Source organism: Schistocerca cancellata, chromosome 4, assembly GCF_023864275.1.
Source record: "Schistocerca cancellata isolate TAMUIC-IGC-003103 chromosome 4, iqSchCanc2.1, whole genome shotgun sequence".
NCBI lineage: Eukaryota > Metazoa > Arthropoda > Insecta > Orthoptera > Acrididae > Schistocerca > Schistocerca cancellata.
The window spans coordinates 918,576,987-918,599,945 of record NC_064629.1 but is presented as its reverse complement, the minus strand read 5'-3'; the positions used below and the strand labels follow the sequence as shown (position 1 = coordinate 918,599,945).

Here is a 22,959-nt window from a genome sequence, read left to right as displayed (position 1 = left end):
GAAACCAAATAAGGACTAATATATTCTCAAGTAGGTATCGCAGTGTCATGCTTAATAGATGTGTAGGAAAGTTATTGGTACACATAGTTCATGTACAGCTGACTGTAACTGTCAAGACAAAAAGACACTGTGATCACTTCTAGTCTTCCTAAAGGCAAAGCACCTAAAGGTAATGACTTCACCAGTACAGTGGGATGGAACTCTAAAACATTTCCTAGCAGCTACCTCACTGAGTTTTACATTAAAAAATTATTATTATTTCAGCCTTTGATCAATTTATAGAATGAAAAAGGCATATTATAAGAGAGCTATAAAGTCTGACACATATTGTGTAAATAATATTTTATGTAAACTATTTTAGTATGCTATACATGAGATTTAATTGTTACAGAAAAAATCAGTTCCTGGATGATGATACTGCAACATCTTTACCAGCAGACACACCAAGTGCTACATTTGTTTCTGTGGTAAGTTTCTCCTGCAATGTATATGACTTTATCACAAATTTCATACTGTGTCCAAATCTTTCTCTTGGGTAGGCAACCTAATCATATATATTTAAACTCGTGGTAAATTTGTTGTTGAGCTGGTGCAGTTACTGTCTTTTTTTTTTTCCTTTGACAGTCTGACCTGCAGTAATTCTTTTATGTTCAATCATGTCTGCTTGATTGTGATGTATTGCAATGTTTTTCCTACACTAGTGTTTTTGTTGTCATTTTCCTTATTCATACATGTAAAACAGTTGTTACTTGTAAATGTAATAATTAATTGACACGCTACAAAAGGGAATATTTCTGTGGAAGTTGTGGGATTTGATGTTGTAATTGCTAATCGGAAAAGCTGAGAAATGATTAATGTATTTATTTATCCAAGTATTATTTTTGCACTCGCATAATCTGTAATAAAATTCACTTTCTAGGTAAAGAACCATTAGTTTAAAAATCCACTTATTTACTGTACGCATTTTGTGTGCTTAGATGTGCATGTTTTTGCCTCCTAAATGACTTTGTTGTGGGCTATATTGTAGTATTGCTGCTTGCTTCTTAAGTTTTTTGTTTCCCATCTCATGGTTTCAAATAATGTGCTTCCCTTGGCTGTGCTAGGGTGGAGACAAGCTTACTCTGTCCTTGGGAGGAAATAACACCTCAGTTGCTGATACGGGCGCCGTCGACTGCAAGGACGATTCCAACGATAGTGGATACATACGTAGTACTACACCAGTCACTGTTACCCATTTTTCCTGGTCTGACCGAGGGAAACTTGAACAAGTTATTTTACCTTCTCCTGATGCAAAAGAAGACTCAGAGGCACCAACCAATATGAAACTTTTGAATTTCAATGTAATTAATACAGTAAACACTCAGGCAGTCCCTTGTATGTCACCAAATATTGTCACACCTACACCACTGTCACCACTTTTGTATCACTCTCTAACAGTAGAAACAAATGAAGACAATATTTTCACCACTTCTCCAGTCTCAAGTTATAATTCAAACAATCCATTTATTAGTAGCATTTCATCTTCCACAACTAACCCATTCCATTTATTATCTGTAGAAAAAACAAGCCTCAGTTCTAATCCTTTCAAGGATCCTGAAACAAGTCCTGATAAACTGACTGAAAGCCTCAACTTCAACAACTACCAAGAACCAAAATCACCTAAGCTTCTTGAACCTAACATAACTTCAGAAACAAAGTTATCAGAAAACTTACCATTGTCCTCATCCTCTCCCTTCACAAAGACTCACACCACATCTTCAGTGATGGAAAATGTGCCCAAGAGTCATGCAAATCAGCTCAAAGTTACAAAGGTAAGTGTCACACCTTGTGTTTATTTTCACTATATAAATACGGAATCTTTTCTGCACATGCTTTTTGTATGTACTGCTCGGGTTGGTCTCCATTCTAATAAAGTAAGATTTGCAAGTAAGTGCTGTTTCTGTGGGACTGTTACAATGTGTTTGTAAGTGTATGTTATGCTTTTTTTCCGTTTTTGTGAATTACAACAGATTTGATGTAAAGTGTATATTAAACATGAACTGTAGTGCCAACAGTGATTGATTAGTCCCGTTTTACACTGCCAAAGATTGTTGACAAATCTTTTACAAAAGCCAGGAACTTGCCCTAACTTGTACAAAAAGATATGATAGAAGTACCCAAGGACACCGTCGAATATTTTAAAAAGTTCTTTTATAAAAGATATTTGACAAAGTTTTGAAACATCCCCCTCTTAAAAATCATGTAAGAATTCACACAACTGTTTCAGCCTTAAGAACAAGTTGAGCAAACCAAGATCCCTGTTCTCTGTGTGACACAGCGATACATTACCCTGCCGCTTGGCTGTCACTAAAACACACCAAGAGTTAATGGAAACAGAGGGCTACTGGCTCAGGCCAGGTCTGAGTTCAGGAAAAGCCAGGTTTAGCAATCCTGTTCACAGCCGAGGCACGGAGTTCCCAGAAGTGCTCACCAAGTGCCACAAGTGCAGCAAACATTGCCCCCTGTTTGTGTAGCATAACAGTAAAATATGCTAATAAAGAAAGCAGGGAGAGCATTGTACAAGCTAAGTTTGATACTTGAACACCACACACAGTAGAAAACCAAATTGATAATCAACTATGAGTGTGGGTAAATTGTACAATGCAGACAGTTTAAATAAGCAGAGTTGTGATCAACAAACAAGATAAGAATGACTCAGTGGTTGACCTTCTTATTACACCTGAAGTCCATAAGGCTTGACCACGTTATAAAATGAATGCCAACCGCTGTGCTGGCAGCTGCATAGCACTGGCAACAGGCATGCTCTCTGGCGAGGTCTGAGGTGACTGGAACATTCTTAAGTGCTGGGGAAGTATTTCTGTTCTGCCACAAAATGCACGACTGCTCATAAACTAAATATTCTAAAATAATAAGTTACATTTGACTTTTACCTAGATGATGAAATTAAAGCTTAGAATAGGAGTACAGTTTATTCAATAGATCAGTGATGAGAGATCCTCAAAGATGTCAGACATGTGGATAATACTGCAACTGAGCTTAACACATTTGTTGAAAAACTTTTAGATGGCATCAGAAAGACAGCGTGGTAGACACCTTTTTTGTCTCAAAAGTGGTAACGAATTAAAAAAAATCTGAAATATGCAAATGGAAGGTTAGTTCATATGTAAACATTACATATAGGGAGGTGGATGAACACACACACACTGCCATAAAAAAGACAAAAAAAAAAATTTTTTTCCAAACGTGTTTTACTTTCAGTTTCAACAGTACACAATAGTACAGGGTGGGAACACGGACCTGAAACATCGTAAGAACCCCTCAGAATAGTCTCAATGAATCCATCACACACTGCCAATGTTATGGAAGACACCGAATACCCATGGCCTCACCATGAATGATTCGTCAGATCTCAAGCATCACTGCTGTGGCAGTGTCTTCACGTGTTCGAAAGTGTGTTCCACACAATAACTCTTTCAGTTTTGGTAGGGCTCATAATTGCAAGATGATAGTCTGGTGAATGTAGTCGATGCTCCAGTACTTCCTATCCCCATTGCGCCAGCAGATTCCACATACACGCTGCCATATGGGCTCTTGCGTTGTCCTGAAGAATTAATGCATTGCGTAGGTGTTCAAGACACTTCTCCCAAATAGCCCATCGTAGGTGTTGTTGCAGGAAAGTAAAACAGTTGTATAGTGCGTTAATAGTGTGGGACGAAATGGCACAAAATCACTCCTCTTAATGTCGTAGGCTACAATAACCATTAACCTGACAGGGGAGGGATTGTGGACCTTTGTGTCTGCTATCAAGATGACCTGATGAATAGCAAAATTCAGTGGCATTTTCAATAAAATAATTTAGGGTATTTGGTCACGTCATTATAAACACTAAAGCAACTAAATTTCCAGTGTTTTAACCACAGGGTGTATACGACCCGGGACAACCAGGAGACTGTGGAAAAACCCAGGAATTTTTCCATCCGGGAGAAAACCGGGAAAAACCCGGGAATTTTTTAGAATTCCAGGAATTTCTCATTGTTTTAGTTTTCCGTTAAATTTTTGTAACTTTGGCTGGTAAGAACCAATACTCTGAGAAAGAATATTACTGTATCTCGCTACTGCAGAATAATACTGCACCAATAAAACATGAACGAGAGGGGGGGGGGGGGGGGGGGGGGGGGGAAGAAAAGAAAATAAAACTTAAGTTGCAAGAGAAAAGTACCATATACAAGAACAAAACACAGGGGGGCAAATTCATATTATTCTTCAGAAGCTAGAGAGTATGAATGAAATGTGAAACTATTTCCTAACATCAAACTTTTTGCTTGTAGTAGGCCTGATAGCATTTGATATTGGTACTTCGTTCATTATATTCTGTCGTGTTATAAAAATTACTATTTGTGCCAAAACAGTCTCGTTTATTTGGTGTGTGTAACAATTGCTGCAATATTAGGCCGGCCTATTTCGTTTTATCTAGCAGTGACAAAATACGCGTAAAGAGATCAAGAATCCACACCAGTCTTTGGTACTATTTGTATTAACAGCTTTTCTAGTATTAGACAACGACATTTCGTTTTTTCATGTAGCAAAACGTTGACGAACTTTGATGAGGTAATAGATTCTTTTCCAGAAAGGAAAGTACGCCATATAAAGATGTGGCAAGATAAGAGAGAAAAAAAATCAAGGACTTAAGGATTAAAGAAATAAGTACCGTCTTGCTTGTCTCATGTCTACTCGTTTTATGTATCCTATATTTAATTTTATGTCACACAAAACAGCAAGTTATTAGCTACTAGGCAGTAAAGACTGCAAATTTTCTGAAGAGTTCTTGTTCTGCCGGTTGCAGATAATCCTATCCGGTATTAATTGCGAGATTTTTTTAAAGAGGGGCAGGATGTCAAACTGGCCGACTGGTAGCAGGAGAGGCACCACAGGACATTTTAATTTTCACTGGCCTGAATAAAGTTTGATGGCACCCATTACAAAATATTAGACGTTTGAATTCCACAGCGCGAAATACAGAGACGTGTGATGGAAGAATGCTGTGTGAAAAGTCGTGGCACTGCACTTCGGCACACAGACCAAATAACATGTCTTACGTTCCCTCGAACATATATGTTTTATCTATCAGACTCTTCAAAAAGATGTGTGCTACAAAATGAAGTGATTTCGCTGTTTCCTCTTCGTTTATTGCTCTCACGTCAAATGAAAACGAAATGGATTGCTGTGGCCGGGAGCTATCAAGTGAATTAAAATACACTTACATTCTTCTGACAGTCAAGCGTTAATCGCCTTACAGAACAATGAAGTTATTTTTGTCGGAAAGTAACATGTGGTGTTTGGTGGAATTCGAATCTATACTTTCGTAATACAAAAATATTCAGTGTACATGTTGCTGCACATCAGACATCTTTCCAAAACGTGTTTTTTCCCCCGAGTTTCGTTTTCTAAAGTGACGGGAAATTCTACGCCGGTGTATGAAACCACAACCATTGAAAGGACTGATAAGTTTTACAGTTCCAAGGAAAAGTATACTGTTACTTAACACAGAAAAAGTGTATTTTCATCCGGGAGAAAGTGTATTTTTAATCGGGAAATCCGGGAATTTTTTTTTTTTCTCATCCACGTATACACCCTGAACCAACTTGGTGTGGTTCTCTTTTGTGTGAGATAATCAAGGAGAAATTCTTGTCACATATTTTTATATGCATTTTCTGGGTTGTAGCCATGACAGATCTCAGAATTTATGTATTATAATAGTTTTAGTAGTAATAATAATTGTTGTGGCGTAGCAAAACAGCCACGCCACTTTGAGGTAGCCGAAAGGTACGCGTACACACACGCCGGCTGGCGTGAATTCTGGAACAGGATACCTAATTAATGCTATAAGAAAAGTATGCAGCTCCTTGAATACTTAACTTTAATGCGTCCTTGTAGTACATCGCTATGGTGAATACAAGTAAGACTCTCTCCAGATATGGTTAACTGCGCCTTGCTAGGTCGTAGCTATGGACTTAGCTGAAGGCTATTCTAACTGTCTCTCGGCAAATGAGAGGAAGGCTTCGTACGTCTAGTCGCTAGCAATGTCGTCCGTACAACTGGGGCGAGTGCTAGTCCGTCTTTCTAGACCTGCCATGTGGTGGCGCTAGGTCTGCAAGTACTGACAGTGGCGACACGCGGGTCCGACACGTACTAATGGACCGCGGCTGATTTAAGCTACCACCTAGCAAGTGTGGTGTCTGGCGGTGACACCACATTCCTCCCCCGCAAATCGGCGAACGGTCGTGTTATAAGGCTTCCGCCCGCGATGAGGTGGGGAGCCTAACAACAGGCGAGGCTGTGCCACCCGCACCCGGCCATTCGGTCCGAGGGGAGCTAGGAAACGCCTGGAAACCTACTCCAGGGTGCACATCAACATGCGGCGCATGCGCCCGTAATGAAACAGGAGGGCCCGAAGGGTCGACCTCCATTGCGTCGGGGTATCCGACGCGCGATGACGCCATGTGGTCCGGAGAGGGCAAGTGTTCCATGGCGGAGGACAGCTGGTCACGGGAAGCGATCGGCGGCGCGTGACCCAGGGAGGCGGTTGGCGGCTGCAGCGAAGCGTCCTCTGCGGGCGGCGCCGGCGGCGGCTGCTGCGGCGGCTGCTGCGGCGACGGCGGCTGCGCGACGCCATGAGGCAAAAGGGAAGGCATCGTCGGTAACACCTGGGGATGAGGCGAGCCAGTAGATGGGACCCCAGGGCGCTGACCGGACGGCTCCGTCACTGAAAGCAGACGGGGAGCGGCAGAACCCAGGCGACGACAGAGGCGCAGCTGATTGAGATGCCGACGCACCTCACCAGAGGCCCCCAAAACCAAATACATCGCGCGGCCGAGGCAGCGAAGAATGCGCCCTGCGAGCCAACGCCGTGAACCGCGATAGGTGCGATAGAATACAACGTCGCCTGGAGCAAAAGCAGGAGTCTGCCGCTGCACAGGAACCTGATGCGGCGGATGCAGCTAAAACATCAAGGTTCGATGAGGACGACCGTGAAGCAACTCAGCCGGCGAGCGACCATCGCGGGGCTGAGAGCGATACGAAGACAAAAAGAGCAACAACGCGTCCTCCCGAGAATGCGACTCTTTTAACTGCAACATCTGTGACTTAAAAGTCCTGACCAAACGTTCAGCGGCACCGTTTGACTGAGGCGAAAACGGCGCGGACGTCAGATGTTGAATACCATTGGCCTTGCAGAATGACAAATTCTGCGGACATGAATTGTGGGCCATTGTCTGAAACAATAGACTGTGGAAGACCCTCCACGCAAAAGATAGCAGTCAACGCTTGGATGGTGGCAGCGGACGTCGTGGAAGACATCCGGACAACAAAAGGAAAATTACTGAAGGAATCGACAACAACCAACCATCGAGCATTCCAGAATGGACCAGCAAAGTCTATGTGTAAGCGTTGCCAAGGGGCAGTGGCTTTTGGCCATGCAAAGAATTTCCGCGGCGGTGCGGATTGTTGTTCGGCACACGCCATGCAAGAAGAGCACATATTCGTAATCGCAGCATCGATTCCGAACCAAGTACAGTGCTGACGAGCAAGTTGTTTCGTACGCACTATACCCCAATGTCCTTGGTGGAGAAGCTTTAAGACAAAGGACTGTAACGAACGTGGGACCACGACCCTCGACTTATCATTATCAGAACGCAACAACAAAACACCACGTCGTACAAAAAGTCTCTCCTTGTGAGAGAAAAATCTGCGAACCAACGGATCCTCGATCCGTGACTTTGACAAGGGCCATTGCGTAGCAACAAAACGCAAAACGGTAGCAAGGACAGGGTCAGCAGCTGTGGCTGTAGCTACACGACGAAAATCAATCAGAAACGATTCGACCACGTCATCAGTTTCCGCATCAATGAACATGCAAGCAAGTTCGGAAGAATCAAATGCTTTATCCTCGGCAACAGGCAAACGGGACAACGCATCGGCGTTTCCGTGCTGAACAGTGGACCTATACAAGATATCGTAGCGGTACTGCGAGAGGAAAATAGACCAGCGAATGAATTTCTGCGCGGTACGCGGAGGTACAGGTTTGTTCGGATGAAAAAGCGACGTCAAAGGTTTGTGGTCTGTGATGATGGTAAAGTGACGACCATACAAGAAATCGTGAAACTTCGTAACACCAAACACGAGAGCCAAAGCTTCTTTCTCTATCTGGGAATAATTTCTTTGCGCTGACGAGAGCAATTTGGACGCAAAGGCAATAGGACGATCATGCGAACCATCTTTGTGCGCAAGCACAGCACCGATCCCGAAATCCGAGGCATCTACCATCAACAAAAGGGGTTTCCGGGGATCGAATGGCGTAAGGCAAGTATTTGAAAGCAACGCCGATTTCAACTGGCGAAAGGCGCGTTCGCATTCCGTCGACCAGACGAACGGAACACCTTTACGGCGTAAGCGATGAAGCGGAGCTGAAATGGAAGAGGCATGAGGAAGAAATTTATGAGAATAGTTAATTGTTCCCAACACACTCTGGAGCTGCTTCACATTTTGCGGCGAAGGCAAGTCCTGTATGGCACGGAGGTGCTCTGGACTCGGATGTATGCCTTGGGCATTAATGACATGTCCCAGATATGGCCAGTCACGAGCAAAAAAAACACATATTTGTCCTTCCTCAAGCGAAGACCATTCTGTCGCAAGACCTGAAATAATGTTCGGAGATTTTGCAAATGTTCGGCTTCTGTCTTTCCGGAGATCACAATATCGTCCAGATAGTTCGCAGCAGTAGGGACCGACGCACAAATAGTTTGTAAATATTGCTGAAACAATGCAGGGGCGGATGCACACCCGAATGGCAGTCTTTTGAATCTGTACAATCCAAGATGCGTGTTAACCACGAATACGCGCTGGAATTCTTCGTCCACCGGTATTTGCAAGTACGCATCTGCTAGGTCCAACTTTGAAAAATATTTTCCCGGGCACAGTTTGTCAAAAAGATCTTCCGGGCGGGGCAAAGGAAAAGTAGCAGTCACTAGTTGTGGATTCACTGTTGCTTTGAAGTCCACGCAAAGTCTCAATTTTCCGGAAGGTTGTTGCAAAATTACTAAGGGTGAGGCCCAGAGAGAAGCCTGCACACGTTCAATGACACCTTGTGGTTCTAGATCGTTTAATGTTCTTGCGACCTCATCACGCAATGCGTGGGGAACATTGCGCCCTCTGAAAAATTTCGGTTGCGGGTTGACTTTGAGTTCCAAATGTGCTTCATAGTTCTTAGCGCAACCAAGGCCCGGTGCAAAAATGTCTGCAAATTCCTCACATAGTCGAGAAACACTGGCGGAAGGCACAGTCTGGTTCACCGATAGGACCTGATTCACAATAGACAAGTTAAACAATTGAAATAAATCTAAACCAAACAAGTTCACTGCAGCAGAAGAACGTAGAACGTAAAATGACACAAGTTTTGTTTGTCCCTTGTATGTTGCAAGAAGGCTGCACTGTCCTAACACAGGGATATGCTGTCCTGAATAACTAGTGAGCTGAACATGTGCGGCACGCAACGGCGGTGCGCCTAGTTGTTTGTACGTGGCGTGATTGAGCAATGAAACTGCAGCTCCGGTATCGAGCTGGAATGGTATCACTTGTCCGGCAAAGTCCAAATCTACAAAAAGTTTATTGTCTTGCTGACGACAAGAGCGACTGTTATGTGCAACTTGAACAGACACTGGTACAGAATCACTTGCGACGTGACGGGATTGCCGTCGACGTCGACGCACACTTTTTTTTGGGACAAACACATTCACCGTTAGAGAGAGGAACACTGGGCGGAGTGGCATTAACTATATGAATGTCCATGGGCGACGGTTCCCGAGCCTGAGTGTCCTTGGTTCGATTCCGGCGCGAAGCAAAGGGCCTGGAATGGGTGGTAGTGTCCGATCGGAGCTTTTTCTGGCAAACACTTTGAACATGTCCTTTCCTATTGCAGAAAAAGCAAATAGCTTGGCGTGACGGGCAATTCTCACGCGAATGTCTAGTTGCACACCGCGGGCATGATTTCAGCACTGCATTTGCTTGCTTTCGCGGGACACGTAGCGTTGCGGACGGGCGCGAAAGCTGTTTACAGTTCCTTGCAGCGCGCCCGGCGGGCCGGTTAATGCGACACACAGCTGGCGAAGTTGCAAATGATTCCTGAGCAAAGTCAAGTGTGTCTTGCCTATCCAATATGTCTATCACTTGTTGAAGGGAGGGATTAACTAGTTTCAAAATCTGTTCCCTTATGCGAACATCAGAAACGTTCTGTGCTATTGCATCACGCACCATCGTATCTGAATAAGGAAGGCCACAGTCACATTCAAATGCGCAATCCCTAGTAAGGCCTTGCAAAGTTGCAACCCACTCCCGATTAGTTTGACCGGCCGTACGTTTTGTACGAAAGAACGTATACCTTTTTGCAACCACATTAACTGTTTCTTTGAAATAGGCATCTAAAGCCGACACAATTTCTTCGTAGGACAGTGTAGCGACGTCGCGTCGGGGAAACAAGTTCACTATCACACAGTACGTTTGCACGCCGACACAAGACAATATGTGAGGCTGCCGCTCGTTACCTTGAATTCTGTAGGCGGCGAGATGGAATCCAAACTGGCGGGACCACTCGGGCCACGTTTCCTGATTTTGGTCAAACTGGCGAAACTGCAGTGCAACTGCATGTTGTGGCTGCGGTAGCGATGAAGCGGCGGCGGCCGCATCGTTTTGCAGCGCACGTTGACCCTGGACGAGCTGTCCAAGGGCATCCAATAACGCCTGCGTCTGCTGATTCTGCAAGCGATAAAATTCGGACAGTACATCTGGAGAATGTGGCGAAGCCATGACACAAGCAAATCAAATCAGAGCAAAGCAAGGAAAAAAAAGAACAATCCGTTAATCCGCGTCGCCAATCTGTTGTGGCGTAGCAAAACAGCCACGCCACTTTGAGGTAGCCGAAAGGTACGCGTACACACACGCCGGCTGGCGTGAATTCTGGAACAGGATACCTAATTAATGCTATAAGAAAAGTATGCAGCTCCTTGAATACTTAACTTTAATGCGTCCTTGTAGTACATCGCTATGGTGAATACAAGTAAGACTCTCTCCAGATATGGTTAACTGCGCCTTGCTAGGTCGTAGCTATGGACTTAGCTGAAGGCTATTCTAAATGTCTCTCGGCAAATGAGAGGAAGGCTTCGTACGTCTAGTCGCTAGCAATGTCGTCCGTACAACTGGGGCGAGTGCTAGTCCGTCTTTCTAGACCTGCCATGTGGTGGCGCTAGGTCTGCAAGTACTGACAGTGGAGACACGCGGGTCCGACACGTACTAATGGACCGCGGCTGATTTAAGCTACCACCTAGCAAGTGTGGTGTCTGGCGGTGACACCACAATAATAATAATAATAATAATAATAATAATAATAATAATAATAATAATAATTTAAATGTCTTGGTAACAAACAAAACTTTCAGCTTTGATGATAATTTTGTGGCAGAGATCAGTTGCAGTCTCCCTTCAGACTGAATGATCGGGGGATGCTACTTCTTCTGAAATCAGTGTGTACAGGTGCTGAAGGGACCTTTTCAGGTTTTCAAGGATGTGGACATCTGAAAGGCTTTTTTTCAAATGAAAGAGTTGGTTAAAAATCACATATCACATATTTTCACTACAGGAAATACTGACAGGTGTGTCCAGTTTGGTCTGTGAAGCAATTAGCCAGTCTTGGTGGCCATAAGATGAAGTAAATTTTGTGTGGAACAAAGTCCGAAAAAAGATGCAGAGTGTGTGTCCAGCTGGGAACTGATGCCCCAGGCAGTGGCCAAGTGACCAGTAGACATGTGGTATCACTCCCATGCTCCCTGCTGACTGCTACTAGTGGGTGCATAGTCGGCATGTTGTCAGAAGGTAATGTTCCTTGCTGATACTTGAATATTACGAAGAAATATTAAAATGAAAAATTTTAAATAAGGATCAGAGTGTGTAGATGTCTTGCACATTTCTTCCCCTTTCTATAAGGCCCACATATAGGGGGAAGGTGACCCATTGGGGTGCTTATAGTTAGGGCTAACAGAGGTCTGGTACCTTGCAGCACGGGTTTCGAGCCCGCACCAGATGACATGGACGTATAATGTGAGGGCATGTGGAGCATGTGGTCCCAGCGGCCAATAGCGATGTACTCTATCATGTATTTAAGCGCCTGCCTCTCACTCAGCAGGCAGTCTGACATTTATGTTAGTCTATCGACTTCTCGCCTACAGACAGCTTGTGTACATTGCTTTGTTTCCGTGTACAAGTGAATGTTGTGGATTCGTGAGGTTTCGCTTGTGACCCCATTGCTATTTGCGTGTTGTTGTTCATTAGGTCTTGCTCGGTCATCAGTCGTTGTTTTTGTCCATCCTTCCCTGTTCGTTTTACTTGTTCACGGGCCGCTGCCACGCTTTCGTTCTCGGCAACCCCGCAACTGGAACGGTCACAGTTACATTTTGGTAACGAGGTAAATGGTGGTAGTTGTTAGCATGGAGGCGAAGTTGGTCTGTCTTCTGGAGCAACAGCAGCAGCTCATGCAACAGCAGCAGCTGCTCCAGTTAGACATCTTACAAGTCGCTACGGTTGCTAATGGACAAAGTCGATGCCCAGGACGCATTACCACTACAGTTTCCGAGTCCTTGGGTGTTCGATGCTTTCCCATGTCCGCTGCCGTTCCCACCATTTAATGACACTAAAGAAGACTGGGAAATATACTTACATTGGCTGAAACAACATTTCATGGCTTTTCAAGTCACAGATGACTCCTTGCAGCGGTCGTTGTTTTTGTCTTGGGCCTCTCCAGACACATTCATTTTTCTCCACAAGTTGGCAATGTTGTCCGATCCTGCAGCTCTTTCTTTCCAGAAGATATGCCTTTTGCTGATGAACTATTATTCCCAGTGCTACCATGTGGTCGCCTCTCGGCTGGAGTTCCACCAGTACCATAAACAGCCTGGTCAATCATATTGTCCCGGGGTCACGGAGTTGCAGGGTCTCAGCCATCGATGCGATTTTACGTGCACCAATCAGCAGTGTAAGGCTTTGTATGCGGACTCCCTGATCCGGGATGTGGTGGTTCAGCTGGCTTCCGATCCTGAGGTCCGCACTGCAGTGTTGAAACTCGATAACCCCTCCTTGGAAGAGATTCTCTGCATTGCACACTCCTTTGAAATTGCTCAGGCGGCTAATGAATGTCTTATGGGGCAGCCGCAAGTGGCGCCGATCGATGTGTCTCAGCAGTTTCTGCCCTCACGATGTTGACGTGGCCCTGCCAACAGAGGCCAGTGCCGTCGGGACTCCTCTTTGTCTGACATCTCTATTGCATCAGCACCTCCAGTCGCCCCTCGTCGCTGGTCCTGCGGCCCACTTCCATCGTGCCCACAGTGCTTTACCGCACATTCTCAAGCTAGTTGTCACCACCGCTGGAAAACGTGCATGCTGTGTAACAAGGAGAGCCACATCCGATCAGTTTGTCGTAATCGCTCAACTCGCTCCAGTCCTGGGCCTCAAGATACCGTCCATGCTCTGCAATCGGTAGTCCCACAGAATGACCCATCAGTGCAGAAGCTTTTCCTCACGCTCTGCCTTTTCACTGAGGATGTCAGTTTTCAGGTTGACACTGGGGCCACCATCTCCCTGATTAATATGGCGACGTATACCCACCTGGGCTCTCCTGAGTTGTCCCCTCCCTGTCGGCGTTTGGTCGCCTACGGAGACGGTTCCATTCCCCTTCGTGGGCAGTTCGTCGCCCAGGTGACGTACAAACGTGTTACCCAGCTCGTTACCCTATTTGTCATCGACCATGTATCAGCTTCGAATATTTTTGGCCTGGATGCGTTTCAGCTGTTTGGCTTTTCAATTTCCAATGAAGTTAAGGTCATTTCCATGGCTGTTCCATTTCAGGACTTGGACAATATTTGCTCCGCTTTTGCATCCTCGCTTGCAACAGATCTCAGATGTGCTTCCAATTTTCAGGCGCACATCGCATTTTGATCGATGCGCAACCTCGCTTTTTCCAAGCCCGACCCCTTCCGGTGACCTTATGGCCGGCAGTCGAGCAAGAACTTGATCGGCTCCAGGCCACTGGTGTTCTGGAGCCTGTGACATACAGTTCCCTTGGCAACACCATTGGTGGTCATACGGAAACCCAATGGGTCCCTTCGTCTGTGTGGGGACTTTGGCGCTACTGTCAATGCTCAGTCCCTCATTGACAGTTACCCCATTCCCCGACAAGAAGACCTCCTCACCAAGCTTGCCGGGGGAGAGAGTACTTTCAATGATCGACCTGGCTGAGGCATACCACCAGTTACCCTTGGATGCCGATTCCCAGAACGTCTTAGTTATCAACACGCCTTTTGGATTGTACAAGTACAAGTGCCTTCCATTTGGTGTCTCTTCGGCGCTGGCCATTTTCCAGTGGTTCCTGGAGCAGCTTGCGCAGCCTATCCCTGCCTGCATGAATTATCTGGGTGACATCTTGGTCACTGGGCATTCCTGCCAGGAACATTGGCAAAACCTCAGTGCCTTATTTCATGCTCTGCAATCTGCAGGTTTATGCTGTCGGCTGGACAAGTGTTGTTTTTTTCATCCAGAAGTGGAATACTTAGGCCACTGGCTTAGCAAAGAGGCATCCCTTCAGGTCATAATGTCGAGGTCATTGAGGCCCTTTCTCGTCCCAAGGACTTATCTGAACTCCATCTCTTTTTGGGCAACGTTACTTATTACTTAAAGTTCTTACCCCAGGCTGCCTCCGTTGCTCAACCTCTCAATCACTTGCGTCGCAAAGGGGTGCCTTTTGATTGGACTCCTGCCTGTGACCAGGCTTTTCTCTGTTTAAAGGTGATGCTGAAGTCCACCCTTAGCCTTACTTCTCCCTTCTCTCCGGACCGCCCTTGGTTGTGGCAGCTGGCATGTCGCCATACAGCATTGGGGCCATCCTCGTGCGCAGGAATGCTGATGGCTCCAAACAGCCCATCGCTTATGCATCTAAGATGTTGACCCCAGCCCAGGAAACTACTCCCAGATTGAAAAGGAGGCCCTGGTGATAGTGTTCGCCATCCAAAAATTTCACACCTATCTGTTTGGGGCAAAGTTCACCCTCCTGATGGACCATAAACTCTTAGTTATGTTTTTTGGACCCCACGCTCACCTTCCAGATTGGACGGCTCAATGTCTCTACACCTTTCCGGTATAAACCCACCGCCCACCATGCTAATGCGGACGCTTTGTCACATCTCCCAGCAGGCCCCGATCCTGCATTTGACCAACAGGAAGTCCTCTGCTTTCACATTGATTCTGCCTGCCGGAATGCGCTGGACAGTCTGCCTCTTATGGCTGCTCACATTGCTGCGGCTACCTGCCATGACTCTATCTTGCGGCAGGTTCTCCGCTACATGGTCCATGGGTGGCCCTCCTATATTTCTCGTCGGATGTGGACCGGTTTCAGCCCCTGGTGCTACCTGTCCTACAGGCTCTTCGTGGTCGTCAATGATGTTCTTCTATTGGGTACAGAGTCAAATGCCCATTGGGTGGTCATCCCTCCAGATTTGCAGCATCAAGTGCTCAGTTTGTTACACCGGGGGCACTGGGGTATGTCCTACACGAAAGTTTTGGTTTGCCGGCGTTGATGGCGATATTGACCACCTGGTCTGCGGGTGCACTGTGTGTGCGTGTCACCAGGCAAGACCCCTCAGTCCTTCACACCCTGGCCTGTGCCTCGCTGGCCCTGGGATCGCATCCATCTCGATTTTGCCAGCCCGTTTTCAGGGTCCATGTTGTTACTTACCATTTATGCCTACCCCAAATACCCATATGTCATCCACATGGCGTCCACCACTACGGAGGCCACACTCACAGCCCTGGCCCAGGTTCTCGCCATAGAGGGCCTGCCTCACACATTGGTCTCCCAATTCACAGCACCCTCCTTCCATGACTTCTGTGAGGACAACGGTATCAAACATATCCATAGTCCACCCTTCCTCAAATAGCACGGCGGAGAGGCTTCACCGCACATTTAAACAACAGTCGACACATCTCCAACCACTTCGGCCCTCACCCTGTTTTTGAGCACCTATCGCACCATGCCGATTGACGGCCGCAGTCCGGTGGAGTTCCTCCATAGGTGACAGCCGCGGACCCTGCTTCATTTGCTGATGCCATCCCCCTCCCGCCCCCACTCCTGGTCCTCTCAGCGTTACACCCTCAGTACGACCGTGTAGACCTGCATGGTCGTCATGGCCCGTGGGCAGCGTGTCACGTCGATGCAGACGTCAAAAGAGTTGGAGCGCCGTCGTCATAACCAGCTCCGCCCACATGCCCCCGCGGGACTCCCACCGCCATCTCCTCCTCCACTATCTCCTTCAGGTACAGACGTGTTCCTCGAGTTGCCGCCACTGCCCCCAATTGCTGCCTCCCCGCAGGCCTGCCACCGGCCCTCCCCGCCCCCAGGTGGATCGGCGGCTACCTCCGCTGCCCTTGCCTGTGGCTCAGCCGTCATGGACACATTGGACATCCGTTCCTCCTTGCCACCGGCGGTTGACCAGCCTGGGTCTTCTCCCATCTGCTGACCGCCTCGGCACCATCCGTGGCGTTTCCGCCCCTACACACAAGTTTCAGGGGGGAAGGATCTGGTATCGAACACCGCAGGTTTCGAATCTGCGCCAGATGGCATGGACCTCGATTACCACTAGAGGTCTCTCCACCTGTCGCGCCGTAAGCCGCGGCTGCACACGTGGTCCTAGTGGCCAATAGTGACGTGCTCTATCATGTATTTAAGCACTTGCCTCTCGCTCAGCAGGCAGTCCGATATTTGCATTAGTTTATCGACATCTCGCCTACAGACAGTTTGTTTACATTGCTTTGTTTCCGTGTGCGAGTGGATGTTGTGGATTCGTGCGGTTTCACTTGTGACCCCGTGTTGTTCGTTAGGTCTTTCTCGGTCGTCCGTCGTTGTTCATGTCTGTCCTTCCCCATTCGTTTTGTTTGTTCGCGGGCCGCTCCCATTTGGTTCCGCCGTGCTTTTGTTCTCAGCAACCCCGCAACCAGCATGGTTGCGGTTACAACAAAAGGTGTGATGATCCAAGTTTGCCAGGAAGACTTTAAAAAAATTACGGTATGTTGTGTTACTAGCGTGGCATTAATAGGATGGTACTGTTGTTGAGGATGGAAGTGAGAGGTGGCGATAGTAGCCCAAATTGGCACAGCAGTGGAGTGACATGAGCAACAGGAGCTTTTAGTTATCTGCAGCACTTTTGTAAAATGGTATGAACATGGTGCCAAGAGAATACAAATACAGTCATCATGGAAATAATTCCTCTTATATTGTCTTCTTTATATAAAAATAAAATTTGGGTTGGAGAATATCAATTAAGCTAGTAAGCAGACAAAAACCTAACTTGAGTGGCAGTATCCCACAGCAGTGAAATAAATCTTTTATTAGTGTTCATTAAACTTCGATTGCAAAATACAACTAACTGAACCGATCAGATGGTAAGAACTGTAACACAATGGAATCCCGTGTGTGCATTAAGAACAATCACACACAGTAATTGTGAATCAACAAAAATATTTAAAAAACAGCTTGGAAATCCCGTTGCTAAACTCGTAGTGATAGTAATAGTTTGGATACAGATAGATATAGACATTATGATTCACCTGGGGACAGGCAATTATTCAAAGTCAAAATTAACCTTTTAATGCAGCTAAATTAAAGCACACTGAGTCAATAAAAGTTGAATAAAATACACAATGTGATGTGTTGCACAGTTCATCATATTGTTTCATAGAGGATGTGAAAGTTACATGAAAGCATAAGCCACTTATTTAAAGTTGATAGCTGCAAAAATTACTTCCATGATGATCAGCCTAACTGGATAAATGTAACAAAATTTTAGTATACACAGCATATAGCATGGTTCATTGTTTTTCTAAGAAAATATGAAACTTACATTAAGCAACAGGAGGACTATGGTGCAGACTTAACCACGTTCATGAGGTTGTCAGGCACCCAGAAAATGGCTTAAGACTGTGTAATTGATAAATGTAATCATGATTGCCAGAATGAGATTTTCACTCTGCAGCAGTGTGTGCACTGCTATGAAATTTCCTGGCAGATTGGAACTGTTTGCCAGACTGAGACTCGAACGCAGGACCTTTGCCTTTCGCGGGCAAATCTAAGCTACCCAAGCACGACTCAAGGCCCGTCCTCACAGCTTCAATTCTGCCAGTACATCGTCTCCTACCTTCCAAACTTCACAGAAGCTCTTCTGCGAACCTTGCAGAACCAGTTCTCCTGGGAGAAAGGGTATTGCGGAGACATGGCTTAGCCACAGCCTGGGGGATGTTTCCAGAATGAGAGTTTCACTCTTTCACTCCACTGCAGAATGAAAATCCTGTTCTGGAAATGCCCTCCAGGCTGTGGCTAAGCCATGTCTCCACAATATCCTTTCTTCCAGGAGTGCTAGTTCTACAAGGTTCGCAGAAGAGCTTCTGTGAAGTTAGGTAGGTAAGAGACGAGGTACTGGCAGAATTGGAGCTGTGAGGATGGATTGTGAGTCATGCTTGGGTAGCTCAGATGATAGAGCACTTGTCCATGAAAGGCATAGGTCCTGAGTTTGAGTCTCGATCCGGCACACAACTTTAATCTGTCAGGAAGTTTCATAATCATGATTGCATTGTAAATAACTAACTTAGTGTTGATAGTTACAGAATTATTGAAAGCTAGGTCACTAAAGGCTGCAAACTAATTCATGCTTTGATAGAATTGAAATAATGGTGGGGAATCCAAAGGAATGAACTCCCGCCTCTTACTTGACTTAGTTTCTCCTGTGTTAGGCAGCATATCACACAAGTTTCCGCCAGCAAACTCGATCAGCTGCCAGGTTTGTAGCTTCCTCCCATTTCATGTCCATATATTGAAGATCCTCAGTAAAACTTGGTTTCCAGGTGTTAAAGGGTCTTGCTCTATTTCTGAATGCATCCATTGGTTTCCACAACAGTGCTGGTTTTATGCATACAACTGTCACTAATTGCTAAATTTATATCAGTTTTATGAGCATCTTGCACTTTTATACAGTCTCTTACCTTGCCCCCAAGTTCCATCTGTATCTTATCCATTTTTTCCCCAAGATCTTTTTCCACTGATTTGATTTTAGATTTTACTATTAAAACTTCATCTGTAATTTTCCCCATATCCACTCGGACACATTGTAATTTGTCATCAATTGCTTTTTCAAGGTTACCCGTAATTTTTCAACTTCATTGTTCATAGTGGAACCTATTTCAGTTCACATTGTTCCCACATCAGTCCGAATTGTATCCGTAACTGTTCGCAATGTACCTATACCTGTTTGAATTGTACTGATATTATTTGCCATTGTATTCATATTATTTCCCAATCCCTGGATCATTTGCGTTAGCTGAGACATCATATCTCCCCCACATTCATTCCCCTTGCCTGAATTCCTGCTAGCTACACTTTCGTGCTCCGATTTCAGGCTAACCGGCTCACTTCCGTTTTCAGAATTGTGCATACTAGGTGACTTTCATATTCACGAGATCTATAAGTGGAGCTTGAACTTCGGAGTTAAACAATATCTCCCTATTTGCGCAGGCACTTATCTAATCTGAGACGGTTCCCTCTTCCATGGTGATGCCGTCAGTTGTAGTGGAAGTTGACATTGAAGACTGTCCTGGAGTACTCGAAGATGCTGCCATCGTACTGCTATTGATCTGCATCCGCCACTGGAGGTCGCCTGATGTAACTGTTGCTGCTGCCGGTTACCGCATGTTCCAGCCGTCTCCGATACCACTGTCCATTAAATACGCTAACCACTACCGTTCCCTGCACTCAACTTATTTAGACTCTGAGCCCCCACGCAAATTGCTTTTAACGTGACAGATTAAGGCCTCTATCGATAGCATGTGTTGTGAAAATTACTGCATAATTTCGCTATTTCGAGATACCTATTTACGGGGAAAGAAACCGACCTCACACTGTGTTTCGGGAGAGGTTCACTTTGCATAGTACACTGAATAACAGAGAGCAAAGGAATTACCACTTTGCAGGACACAAATTCCAGCCGAGCCCCCAATTCTGGGCTTTCAAATAAAAAATGTGGCCCTCAACTAAGTAGCCTCTGACTCAGAGTTGAAATATTAAAAGTTTTGGCTGGTTTCGTTGTCTAGGGAGTAGGATACGTAGTAGCCGTATTACATGCCAAATACTGCTCAGTCCACAGTATACAATATGAATACACACATGAATCAAATGGTCGAAGGTTCCTGTCACTCGGCAATTGCAAATTTTGAATGTAACATAGAAATTTATAAATGAAAGATTGCAATTAAATAAAATCTGCAGGTCCTATCTTAATGACTTTAAATTATTAGTACGATAACAGAAGTACTTTTAAGAATGCTGTCTATTTCTGCAAAACACCTATTGGTGTCAATGGCCCAGCAAATAAATAAAATATAAGTTGGAAACAATAGCTTCCTACTTCACGTAATTAGTTATGAACAACAACATAGCTCGCGAGATATTCACTTCTAAATGCATACTACGTCTTCACTGCAGAAGCCACAGAAATCTCACAAGTGCACAAGTCGGCACTACGAAATATTTCTATCTCCCGCGACCAGTCGTAAACATCTCCACACTCTCCCAGTATTTTCTGCGACCGTCCGTCGCACCTTCCTGTCCAGCACTCCCTCGTGTCCTGTGTGACCCGATGCTCCTCCCCTGCTTCCATACAGTCTCTCCATTGACTTCAGTCGCCTACCGTAGAAACGAGCGCTGTGATTGGCTAGAGCACTCCCGCCATTTCTCCAAGCCAATGCACACTCACAAACATATTGAAACACATACAAAATACTGGATTTACATTTCAATAACTTGAAATTAAATAAATATTCCTACAGCAGGACCATAAACACGCTCTCCCACACATTACTAAATACATAAACAAATTAAATAAACATATATCACAGGCAGATTAAAACTGTGTGCCGGACCGAGACTCGAACTCGGGACCTTTGCCTTTCCCGGGCAAGTGCTCTACCAACTGAGCTACCCAAGCACGACTCACGCCCCGTCCTCACAGCTTTACTTTTGCCAGTACCTCATCTCCTACCTTCCAAACTTAACAGAAGCTCTCCTGCAGACCTTGCATAACCAGCACTCCTGAAAGAAAGGATATTGCAGAGACATGGCTTAGCCACAGCCTGGGGGATGTTTCCAGAATGAGATTTTCACTCTGTAGCGGAGTGTGTGCTGATATGAAACTTCCTGGCAGATTAAAACTGTGTGCCGGACCGAGACTCAAACTCGGGACCTTTGCGTTTCGCGGGCAAGTGCTCTACCGAGTTCGAGTCTCGGTCCGGCACACAGTTTTAATCTGCCACGAAGTTTCATATCGGCGCACACTCCACTGCAGTGTGAAAATCTCATTCTGGATATATCAAAGGTATAGAAGCAAAAGTAGGCCAGTAGCCTAATCTCTCTGTGATTTCCAAAACACAGTAAATATTTGACCAATTTCTTCATGAATAGTATATATCGGATATAAACAAAGACATAGACAAATAAATATATATTTATAAGTATATTTATGGCCTGATGCGATCAATAGTAATTGGCCACTTTGACCTCCAATAACTCATGTACTATTCAAGTTACATGCCTGTAATTCATACCAATGTAGGTTCACACTAATAGCTTTCTAAAGACATGTCGATTGACAAAATGGGATGTACCGTTTAGATTTTGGAAATTTGTTACTGGGTGTTACTTGTATAATTTACTGTCAGATACTAAACTTTAAACTAATAAATATATTGAAAATCTGATTACACCATCACAATCGTCGTGCAAATAATGGTAATGTACATGTTTCTTTTTGAGGTATCATGATTCCTCTGGCCACTATTAATTTCTACGTGAACTGTGAAATATCTGCCATTATGGTTTCACGAAGTCCACCATCTTTGGCACTTCAGGCATACATATCTCCTTCGACACAAAGCACCTTCCTCAACACAGTGTCAACATGGAATTCCCAGCCACGCTGTCGGCCTGGACCAGACGCTGGGTCTACCCCACTTGCTCCGGCTACTGTTCAGCACCACGAGGTCGTGGTTGCTGACAAGCCCCGGCTTGCCGAGTAGCCCGTGCCAGCCATGCCAACTCCGAACTTGAATATTTTCAGGGCGCCCCAACTCACCCGTTACACACACACACACACACACACACACACACACACACACACACACACACACACACACACACGATGGTGTCAGCTGGATACACATGCCGGTGCTGCATTTCACCTGGTGGACTAGGTTGGGTGAGGTGGGTAGAGGGAGAGAGAGGTGGGAGGCAGGAAGAGGGGTTGGTGGTGGGTGATTAGTAGCTTGGAGGGAGGCAGCTGGTTTGCCACCTAGGAGTGTAGTAGGGAGGAGTGGCTCACAGTGAAGGTGACATGGAGCATGAATTGGGAGAGGGTGGTTGGATGGAGAAACGGAAAATGTTGGGTAAAGAATGTGAGGACAGTGAGTTACCAGAGGTCAAGGCCAGGACGGTTACAGGAGCAAAGGATGTTTCACAAGAATAACACCCATCTTTGTAGTTCGTGCCATTAGATGCACATCCTTCATCTTATGGCAGTGTTGCTGTTACTTTTTATGCAACCCTAATAGTTCACTGAGAGTTGGATTGTAAAAGGCTCTGATGTTTGTGACCATAGAGTCTGAAAGTACTGCAACACTTTACGTAGAGGGATGGGATTCACGTTCACATTCTGTTTTATCTCACTGTTTAGCTTGTTAATAGTTTTGAATACCTGTGTTTGGGATCTGCATATATTGTGTTCTAAATGGGACACAAATTCTTCCCAACTCTATCTCTGTGTTATATCACTT

At 45.4% G+C, this 22,959-nt stretch overlaps 1 protein-coding gene and 1 non-coding gene across 4 annotated transcripts in view; one reads left to right on the top strand and one right to left on the bottom strand.

The window, feature by feature from the left end:
* The window catches only part of LOC126185089 (band 4.1-like protein 5), a 167,700-nt gene that overhangs the window by 138,074 nt on the left and 6,667 nt on the right, over window positions 1-22,959 (top strand). For 2 of the 3 annotated variants that reach the window (XM_049927885.1, XM_049927884.1), the window contains 2 exons: window positions 392-467; window positions 1,104-1,811. In XM_049927885.1, the coding sequence (XP_049783842.1) occupies window positions 392-467; window positions 1,104-1,811 (784 nt within the window). The remainder of the gene's footprint in view (window positions 1-391; window positions 468-1,103; window positions 1,812-22,959) is intronic. The other variant, XM_049927886.1, reaches the window with a different exon arrangement.
* On the bottom strand, window positions 21,046-21,120 carry Trnas-gga (transfer RNA serine (anticodon GGA)). The gene has a single exon. It is a non-coding gene; the product is annotated as a tRNA-Ser (tRNA).